We start from the raw sequence: 11,197 nt of genomic DNA, 5'->3' as shown, positions 1-11,197 counted from the left end.
CATGAACATCGACTTCTCCAGCTTCCGCTAATGCCCCACCTCCCCCTCGTACCCCATCCGTTATTTATTTTTATACACACATTCTTTCTCTCTCTCTCCTTTTTCTCCCTCTGTCCCTCTGACTATACCCCTTGCCCATCCTCTGGGTTTATCCCCCCTCCCCTTTTCCTGCTCCCTAGGCCTCCTGTCCCATGATCGTCTCGTATCCCTTTTGCCAATCAACTTTCCAGCTCTTGGCTCCATCCCTCCCCCTCCTGTCTTCTCCTATCATTTCGGATCTCCCCCTCCCCCTCCCACTTTCAAATCCCTTACTAACTCTTCCTTCAGTTAGTCCTGACGAAGGGTCTCGGCCCGAAACGTCGACTGTACCTCTTCCTAGAGATGCTGTCTGGCCTGCTGCGTTCACCAGCAACTTTGACGTGTGTGTGTGTGTGTAAGAGGGAGTGTGTGTGTGTGTGTGTGTTGTGTGTCTGTATGTGTGAGAGGGAGTGTGTGTGTGAGTGTGTGAGAGGGAGAGACACAGAGAGATTTTGTGGGTCCACCGAGGTCCAGACGATAGGTTGGGTGAACTCGGCCTTTTCTCTTTGGAGTGACGGAGGATGAGAGGTGACCTTATAGAGGTGTATAAGATGATGAGAGACTTTGATCATGTGGATAGTCAGAGGTTTGTTCACAGGGCCGAAAAGGCTAACACAAGGGGCCATACTTTTATTTCATGGTGATATTTTGTGTGTGTGGTGTGTCTGTGTTTGAGTGTGTATTGTGTGTCTGTGACTCTGTGTGTGTGTGTGTGTGTGTGTGTGTGTGTGTGTATCTGTGTGTATTTGTCTGTCTCTGTATGTTGATTGTGTGGGTGTGAGAGAGAGAGAGAGATTTAGAGATTTTGAGATTTTGTGAGTGCACTGTAGTCCAGAGGAACGTTGTTTCGTTGGGTTGTTAAACATGGGCACGGTCGGATGGCAAATCAGCTTGAAATTCGGGAGGGGTCCCCAGCGACCGTGGGCCCCGGAGACGCGGTCGGTCCGGTCCCGAGGGGTTCCCGGTGACCTTGGGCCCCAGCTGCATAATCAGATCAGCGCAGAGGCGAATTACCCCTCGCGGAGCAGTGAATTACAAGCTGAAGGTTTGGCGGTCTGTGACTCCGCAGGAGAGCTGCTGTGTTAGAACTCAGAACATCAGAGGTCCTTCGGCCCATGACATCATGCCGACCTCTAAGCGTGTTTTAATATCAAGCTCAACCTCCCCTCTGACATAGCCCTCCATCTTTCTGTCATCCATGTGCCTATTTAAGAGTCTCTTAAGTGTCCCTAATATATCTGTGTCCCACTACCTCTGGCCTGGCAATCCACACACCCACCACTCTCTGTGTAAAAAAAACCCACCCCTATCATTATGTGCAGTGTTGTATGATGTCATTGTGATGTGGCACATTATACGTCACCATCATTATGTGTTGTGTTGAATGACATCATCATTTGCTGTGTTGTATGCCATCATCGTGATGTGGCACGTCATATGACATCATCATTATATGCTCTGTCGTATGACATCATCATTATGTGCCGTATCGTATGATGTGGGCGCTCATGGTCTTTCCAAATTTTGTTCTTGGCAAGTCTTTTCCTACCGAATTGGTTTCCCGTCGCCTTCTCTCTGGGCAGTGTGTGTCTTAACAAGATGGCCCCCCCCCCCCGCTCGCCAGCCCATTATCAATACTCTTCAGAGATTGTCTGCCCGGCGTCAGTGGTCACATAACCAGGACTTGTGATCTGCACCGGCTGCTCGTACAACCATCCACCACCCGCCCCCCCCCATAGCTTAATGTGACCCTGATCAGGTGGGGTGGTGGCGGGTGTGGGGAAATCTAAGCAGGTGCTACACCCTGCCCACGGGTGACCCGCAGGCTAGCGAAGGGAAAGAGCGCCTTTGGTAGAGACACATCCCCACCTCGACAGCAAAGACGTCCCCCCTATACTTTCCTCCTGTCACTTTAAAGGAATGCCCCCTCGTTCCGCCCTGGGAACACATGCTCTCGATCTGTGCCCCTGATCACCTGGAACTCCTTTATGAAGTCTACTGATTTTTTACTACAGATTCTATTTTTTGATTTTCTCCTGTTGTGTAAATCCATCATTAACAAGTGTTTTAACTTGCACTGAATTCCTCAGGTCTGTCGTCAGAGGACATTTTCGCCCCCACTTTGTACCATGGCTACTACATCAGACCCAGGATCAACAAGCAGCTGGCCCGAGGCTTTTCGGAGGTTGCCACCAGCGACCACAAGTTCCAGGTGTTCTTGGACGTCTGCCAGTTCCTGCCGGACGAGCTGTCCGTCCGCACAGTGGACAACCTGCTGGAGGTGTCCGGCAGCCACCCACAGAAGCTGGACAGCCACGGTTTCGTCTCCCGGGAGTTCAGGCGCACGTACGTCCTCCCCCTGGACGTGGACCCCCTGCTGGTCCGCGCCTCCCTGTCCCACGACGGCGTCCTGTGCCTCGAGGCGCAGAGGAAAGGAGGGGAGACCCGGCCCAAGGTCCGCAACGTGGAGATCGGTCTGGCGCCCCCACCAACGGCGTCGGGAGAGCCTGGAGCTGAGAGGCGGGAGGGTGAGACGGGTCTCGAGGCAAAAAGCGATCACTGACCGTGACCTCTGTCCAACCCACATTACTAACAAGGCAGCTACAGCAGCTAACCGGCAAGGAATTGGCGTCCTGTTCGATGACGTCTTTAACCACTGAAACCAACGACTTCTGAAACAGGTTGATATTTTCAGATTCCGATCGCTTGTTCATCGCGTGTACATCGAAGCACAACGCTGGCAGTAGATTTATGATCCTAAGACGTCCACCTCACCATTTACAGCCCTGAGATCAATTTTCTTGCAGGCATACTCAATAAATCCAACGGCCGCCATCGGCCACACCAACAGAGCGTCCGCCAGCGTTCAAAAGGCAGCAAATGCAAAAAGAAAGAAAAGAAATAATAATTTTAAGAAATTATCATCAGAATCGGGTTTAATATTAGATTAGATTATGAGGACGCTCAGTCCTCGTTTATTGTGATTTAGAAATCCATGCATTAGAAAATGATACAATGTTCCTGTGGTATGATATCACAGAAACACAGGACAGACCAAGACTAAAACTGACAAAGAACACACAATTATAACATATAGTTACAACAGTGCAAAGCAATACCGTAATTTGATAAAGAACAGACCATGGGCACAGTAAAAAAAAAGTCTCAAAGTCCCGATAGCCCCAACATCTCACGCAGACGGTAGAAGGGAGAAACTCTTCCTGCCGTGAGCTTCCAGCGCCGCAAACTTGCCGATGCAGCACCCTGGAAGCACCCGATCACAGCCGACTCTTGAGTCCGTCTGAAAACTTCGAGCCTCCGACCAGCCCTCCGACACCGAGCACCGAGCACCATCTCTGCCGAGCGCTTCGACCCCAGCCCCGGCAACAGGCAATAGGCAAAGCCGAGGATTTGGGGCCTTCCCCCCCGGAGATTCTCGATCGCACAGTAGCAGCGGCAGCGAAGCGGGCATTCCAGAAGTTTCACCAGATGTTCCTCTGAGCTTCTCACGTCCGTCTCCATCAAATCAGGATTGTGCACGGTACCTACTTGCCAGATAACAGACATCATTCACCGGAGAGGCCGCGTGCACTGCCGTCGCGTCACCATCTTCTCCTCCTCCAGCATATGTCAGGAAATTTGTCATCTTGCGGCAGCAGTACATTGTAATACATTAAAATGTTGAACTGCCATGAGCTACATTAAGTATTTATGTATAAATCAGCTAAGTTAGATCACTTGTGTAACAAAGGCAGTGAGGTAGTGTTCATGGGTTCAATGTCCATTCGGAAACCCGATGGCGGAGGGGAAGAAGCTGTTCCTGAAACGTTGAGTGGGTGTCTTCAGGCTCCTGTACCCCCTCCCTGACGGTTACAATGAGAAGAGGACATGTCCTGGGTGATGGGGGTCAGTAATGATGGATGTATCTCCATTACCTCCTCCCTGATGGTCACAATGAGAAGAGGGCATGTCCTGGGTGATGGGGGTCAGTAATGATGGATGTATCTCCTGTACTTCCTCCCTGATGGTCACAATGAGAAGAGGACATGTCCTGGGTGATGGGGGTCAGTAATGATGGATGTATCTCCATTACCCTCCTCCCTGATGGTCACAATGAGAAGGGGGCATGTCCTGGGTGATGGGGGTCAGTAATGATGGATGTATCTCCTGTACCCCCTCCCTGATGGTCACAATGAGAAGAGGGCATGTCCTGGGTGATGGGGGTCAGTAATGATGGATGTATCTCCATTACCTCCTCCCTGATGGTCACAATGAGAAGAGGACATGTCCTGGGTGATGGGGGTCAGTAATGATGGATGTATCTCCATTACCTCCTCCCTGATGGTCACAATGAGAAGAGGACATGTCCTGGGTGATGGGGGTCAGTAATGATGGATGTATCTCCTGTACCCCCTCCCTGATGGTCACAATGAGAAGAGGACATGTCCTGGGTGATGGGGGTCAGTAATGATGGATGTATCTCCATTACCACCTCCCTGATGGTCACAATGAGAAGTGGACATGTCCTGGGTGATGGGGGTCAGTAATGATGGATGTATCTGCATTACCTCCTCCCTGATGGTCACAATGAGAAGAGGACATGTCCTGGGTCATGGGGGTCGGTAGTGATGGATGTATCCCCTGTACCCCTCCCTGATGGTCACAATGAGAAGAGGACATGTCCTGCGTGATGGGGGTCAGTAATGATGGACGTATCTCCTGTACCCCTCCCTGATGGTCACAATGAGAAGAGGACATGTCCTGGGTGATGGGAGTCAGTAATGATGGATGTATCTCCTGTACCTCCTCCCTGATGGTCACAATGAGAAGAGGACATGTCCTGGGTGATGGGGGTCAGTAATGATGGATGTATCTCCTGTACCTCCTCCCTGATGGTCACAATGAGAAGAGGGCATGTCCTGGGTGATGGGGGTCAGTAATGATGGATGTATCTCCTGTACCCCCTCCCTGATGGTCACAATGAGAAGAGGACATGTCCTGGGTGATGGGGGTCAGTAATGATGGATGTATCTCCTGTACCTCCTCCCTGATGGTCACAATGAGAAGAGGGCATGTCCTGGGTGATGGGGGTCAGTAATGATGGATGTATCTCCTGTACCTCCTCCCTGATGGTCACAGTGAGAAGAGGGCACGTCCTGGGTGGTGGGGGGTCCTCAGTAATGGACGCTGTCTTGAAGATATCCCGGACGCTGGGGAGGGCCAGTGCCCGTGATGGAGCTGACTGAGTTTACAACTCTCTGCAGTGTACTTCGATCCTGTGCAGTAGCCCCCCACCACCAACACCCCCCCCATCCTGTGCAGAGCCCCACCACCACCAACACCCCACCCCGGACTAGATGGTGATGCTGCCAGTTAGAATGCTCTCCACAGTACATCAGTAGAAATCTGCAGCAACATAGCACATCCACAGTGTTCAGCAGAGCAACACAACACGCCAATGTAACTACAGCAACAAAACAAATCTCTGTACCCCTCTCCCCCCTTTCCCTACCTCTCATTCTCTCTCTGTCCCTCTCTCTGTCTCTCTCTCTCATTCTCTCCCTCTCTCTCTCTCATTCTCTCTGTCTCTCTCTCCCCCCTCTCTCTCTCTCCCTCTCTCTCTCTCTCTGTCAATCTCTCTCCCTCTCTCTCTCTCTCTCAATCGCTCTCTCTCTCTCTCTCTCTCCCTCTCTCTGTCTCTCTCTCTCTCATTTTCTCTCCCTCTCTCTCTCTCTCTCTCTGTCAATCTCTCTCCCTCTCTCTCTCTCTCTCAATCGCTCTCTCTCTCTCTCTCTCCCTCTCTCTGTCTCTCTCTCTCTCATTTTCTCTCCCTCTCTCTCTCTCTCATTCTCTCTCCCTCTCTCTGTCTCTCTCTTTCTCCCTCTCTCTGTCTCTCATTCTTTCTCTCTCTTTCTCTCTCTGTCCCTCTCATCCTCTCTCCATCTCTCTCTCTGTCTCTCTCTCTCATTCTCTCTTGGTCTCTCTGTCTCTCTCTCTCTCATTCTTTCTCTCTCTCTCTGTCTCTCTCTCTCATTCTTTCTCTCTCTCTCATTCTCTCTCTCTGTCTCTCTCATTCTTTCTCACTCTATCTCTCTCTCTTTCTCTCTCTCATTCTCTCTCTCTCTCTCATTCTTTCTCTTTCTCTCATTCTCTCTCCCTCTGTCTCTTTCTCGCATTCTGTCTCTCTCCCTCTCTCTCACACATACAGGTCTCCAATGCCAGGCCACCTCTGTGTCTCCAGCCTCCAGTACACGCTCAAACTCACAGACATTGGCCCCCGGCGGACTTACAGACGCAGAACCCCAGGGCTTTGGCTGTCGGGCCTCGATCTTCGGTGTCAGACCCCCGGGGGACTTGTCGATGTCAGGGACTGGAAATTCCAGGCCTCAAACTCCGGACTCGCCGGTTCACGCCCTGGGGGAGGTGGGAGGGGAGAATGGTTCGCCCCTCGCAGACCGACGATCGTGGGACCCGCTGTCCTGCGGGTCAACGAGTGACCGGTCCTCACCCTCTCTGGTCTATGTCCACAGTGCTTGCCAACCTGACATTCCCCTACGTCCGCCCATGGGTCATGCTGACCTTTGATCTATGGATCGCTCCGAGCCTGACCTTTAATTCCCCACATCCCTGTCCCTAACTAACCCCTCACTTTCTGTCCTCAAAATCACTCCTATGAACCTGAGGGGAAACAAAGCAACTTAAGTCTGAAATGGACATGACAGCTTGGTGCCATCTTGACCCGAAGCTCCTTTGCTCATTCAGAAACATCGATTAATTATGGGCTCCTGAGTCTCCCGTCAGAGGGACTGAGCACCATCTCCTTGCATGTTCACAGTCGAAGTCATCTGCTGCAGGAGACAGATACCAGATGTGTAGCCTAGTCCACCGACATCTGAAATTGGGCAACTGTCTTGCTGTTTCTCTGATCGACTTGTTGACGGGCGTTTCATATGTATGGATAAATTCTCTGGATTTTCAGAAAGTATCTCTGACATACCAGTGGTGCAAATATTTCTTTCACATGTGTACTGCCAATCAAAATTGCTTTTCAATTGCAATCAATAAAAACTTTATTAAATAATTCTTTTTCCAATATTGTTCCCAGCTGTGTGTTTCTGTTCCTACCACAAAGGAGGCCTATTAGCCCATAAAATTTATCCTAGCTCTCAAAGCAAGCCCACCTACACTGGACAGCAAACTTTTTCACAAGTGTTGCTTCCTCTGACTAGTTTTTTTTTGCTTATGATAGTCTGCTTGAAGCTGAACACAAATATAATTTCAGACTACTTGTCTCACGTAGGAGTTTGGAGAAACAAGAAATCAACTTTTATTGAATATTACGTGTCTAAACGATAATGGTGCTGTCAATTTGCTAATAGTTCAGCAAAGCTAAAAAGGTTTTGTTTTATGATTTTCATTTGTGCTCAGCATCTGAGGCTTCTCGCTTAGGTGTCGAAACATAATCGGCCAGCATTGATGGATTCCAGTTGCCCCGATACTGTTTCTCCACGACTGCTATGCCCTGATAAAACCTATCACCATACTCGTCACTGACAGCGCCAAGATTTGCAGGGAAGAAGTCTAAATGAGAATGCAGAAAACAAATCTTTAGTGGCATGCTGCACTTTAGGGTTTTGTGTGCTTGAAGCATGTTGTCAACCAGCTTCACGTAGGTCAGTGCTCCGCTAGTTGCCAAGAAAATTTTCAACAACGTCCTTGAATGCCTTCCATGCGATTTTCCTCCAGTCCCACCAGAAGGTCTTCGAGTTACCTATCATTGATGACCTGTTTGATTTGTGGACCAACAAAAAATGCTGACCTTAATCTCAGGGTCAAAGTTCAAAGTTTCATTTATGATGCAGGTAGACAACTCTGAAATTATTCTTCTCCAGATAGCCACGAAAGCAAGAAGAAAATGAACGGCAGCACAGTGATTGACCTCCAAATCCCTCCTCCTCACACACAAAAAGACGAATGTAACGGCCTTTGCCCCCCACTGACTCCCGTTGCCTAGGGTGAATAGCCGTCGACCCCGCCAAACAGCGCAAATGCTTTGGTGCGGATAAGGTGTGAGTCGCCCAGTGATCAGCCACGACACAAATATGAGACAATATACAAAGTGCGAGTAAAGAATGATACTTTATAGCAAATTTTGGTGATGGGTTAGTAGCAACAACTAAAAGAAAAGGCGCCACATAAGTAACTTATCAGTCTTGTGCGCATAATATTTTAATACGTTGGAGCTCACACCTCCGATTCCATCCACAACGTCCTTCCGAGACTCCGGCCACCCTCCGAACCCCCCGAGGTCCGGTATCCGCTGCCCTGGAACCGCTGTCCGTTCCTCGCACGTCCGTCCTCTCCGCTTGCCTACTGAAAAAGCCCGCGCTCCTCAACTCAACACACGTATACAAGATAACAGAACATGACTTCCATTGGCTAACAAACGAATACAATTTCCATTATCACATTGTATAATCCAAACATTGCTGCTACAGAGAACCCCTTGCTCAGCAGTTAACAGCACGAGAAGCCATTTTAATATAACACTTCAGAGAAGCCATTTTGGTAGTAATGAGAAGCCATTTTAATATAACACCTCAGAGAAGCCATTTTGGTAGTAACGAGAAGCCATTTTAATATAACACCTCAGAGAAGCCATTTTGGTAGTAACGATAAGCCATTTTAAATATAACACCTCAGAGAAGCCATTTTGGTAGTAACGAGAAGCCATTTTAATATAACACCTCAGAGAAGCCATTTTGGTACTAACGAGAAGCCATTTTAATATAACACCTCAGAGAAGCCATTTTGGTACTAACGAGAAGCCATTTTAATATAACACCTCAGAGAAGCCATTTTGGTACTAACGAGAAGCCATTTTAATATAACACCCCAGAGAAGCCATTTTGGTAGTAACGAGAAGCCATTTTAATGTAACACCTCAGAGAAGCCATTTTGGTAGTAACGAGAAGCCATTTTAATGTAACACCTCAGAGAAGCCATTTTGGTAGTAAAGAGAAGCCATTTTAATATAACACCTCAGAGAAGCCATTTTGGTAGTAACGATAAGCCATTTTAATATAACTCCTCAGAGAAGCCATTTTGGTAGTAACGATAGGCCATTTTAATATAACACTTCAGAGAAGCCATTTTGGTAGTAACGATAGGCCATTTTAATATAACACCTCAGAGAAGCCATTTTGGTAGTAACGATAAGCCATTTCAATATAACACCTCAGAGAAGCCATTTTGGTAGTAACGAGAAGCCATTTTAATATAACACTTCAGAGAAGCCATTTTGGTAGTAACGATAAGCCATTTTAAATATAACACCTCAGAGAAGCCATTTTGGTAGTAACGAGAAGCCATTTTAATATAACACCTCAGAGAAGCCATTTTGGTAGTAACGATAAGCCATTTTAAATATAACACCTCAGAGAAGCCATTTTGGTAGTAACGAGAAGCCATTTTAATATAACACCTCAGAGAAGCCATTTTGGTAGTAACGATAAGCCATTTTAAATATAACACCTCAGAGAAGCCATTTTGGTAGTAACGAGAAGCCATTTTAATATAACACCTCAGAGAAGCCATTTTGGTAGTAAAGAGAAGCCATTTTAATATAACACCCCAGAGAAGCCATTTTGGTACTAACGAGAAGCCATTTTAATATAACACCCCAGAGAAGCCATTTTGGTAGTAACGAGAAGCCATTTTAATATAACACCTCAGAGAAGCCATTTTGGTAGTAACGATAAGCCATTTTAAATATAACACCTCAGAGAAGCCATTTTGGTAGTAACGATAAGCCATTTTAATATAACACTTCAGAGAAGCCATTTTGGTAGTAACGATAAGCCATTTTAAATATAACACCTCAGAGAAGCCATTTTGGTAGTAACGAGAAGCCATTTTAATATAACACCCCAGAGAAGCCATTTTGGTAGTAACGAGAAGCCATTTTAATATAACACCTCAGAGAAGCAATTTTGGTAGTAACGATAAGCCATTTTAATATAACACTTCAGAGAAGCCATTTTGGTAGTAACGAGAAACCATTTTAATATAACACCTCAGAGAAGCCATTTTGGTAGTAAAGAGAAGCCATTTTAATATAACACCTCAGAGAAGCCATTTTGGTAGTAACGAGAAGCCATTTTAATATAACACCTCAGAGAAGCCATTTTGGTAGTAACGAGAAACCATTTTAATATAACACCTCAGAGAAGCCATTTTGGTAGTAACGATAAGCCATTTTAAATATAACACCTCAGAGAAGCCATTTTGGTAGTAACGAGAAGCCATTTTAATATAACTCCTCAGAGAAGCCATTTTGGTAGTAACGAGAAGCCATTTTAATGTAACACCTCAGAGAAGCCATTTTGGTAGTAACGAGAAGCCATTTTAATATAACACCTCAGAGAAGCCATTTTGGTAGTAAAGAGAAGCCATTTTAATATAACACCCCAGAGAAGCCATTTTGGTACTAACGAGAAGCCATTTTAATATAACACCCCAGAGAAGCCATTTTGGTAGTAACGATAAGCCATTTTAAATATAACACCTCAGAGAAGCCATTTTGGTAGTAACGATAAGCCATTTTAATATAACACCCCAGAGAAGCCATTTTGGTAGTAACGATAAGCCATTTTAATATAACACTTCAGAGAAGCCATTTTGGTAGTAACGAGAAGCCATTTTAATATAACACCTCAGAGAAGCCATTTTGGTAGTAACGAGAAGCCATTTTAATATAACACCTCAGAGAAGCAATTTTGGTAGTAACGAGAAGCCATTTTAATATAACACCTCAGAGAAGCCATTTTGGTAGTAACGAGAAGCCATTTTAATATAACACCTCAGAGAAGCAATTTTGGTAGTAACGAGAAGCCATTTTAATATAACACCTCAGAGAAGCCATTTTGGTAGTAACGAGAAGCCATTTTAATATAACACCTCAGAGAAGCAATTTTGGTAGTAACGATAAGCCATTTTAATATAACACCTCAGAGAAGCCATTTTGGTAGTAACGATAAGCCATTTTAATATAACACCTCAGAGAAGCCATTTTGGTAGTAACGATAAGCCATTTTAATATAACACTTCAGAGAAGCCA

General features: G+C 46.6%; 1 protein-coding gene across 1 annotated transcript in view; it reads left to right on the top strand.

The window, feature by feature from the left end:
• Positions 1-7,163, top strand: part of hspb2 (heat shock protein, alpha-crystallin-related, b2) — an 11,219-nt gene extending 4,056 nt beyond the window's left edge. Inside the window, exon 2 of the mRNA XM_063038378.1 lies at positions 2,169-7,163. Coding sequence (XP_062894448.1) covers positions 2,169-2,641 — 473 coding nt within the window. The 3' untranslated portion in view covers positions 2,642-7,163. The remainder of the gene's footprint in view (positions 1-2,168) is intronic.
• Positions 7,164-11,197: the final 4,034 nt, after the last annotated feature.

This window comes from Mobula hypostoma, chromosome X2, assembly GCF_963921235.1.
Source record: "Mobula hypostoma chromosome X2, sMobHyp1.1, whole genome shotgun sequence".
Lineage (NCBI taxonomy): Eukaryota > Metazoa > Chordata > Chondrichthyes > Myliobatiformes > Myliobatidae > Mobula > Mobula hypostoma.
Note: the sequence above shows the minus strand (reverse complement) of the source record. Positions and strands in the feature narration are given on the sequence as shown.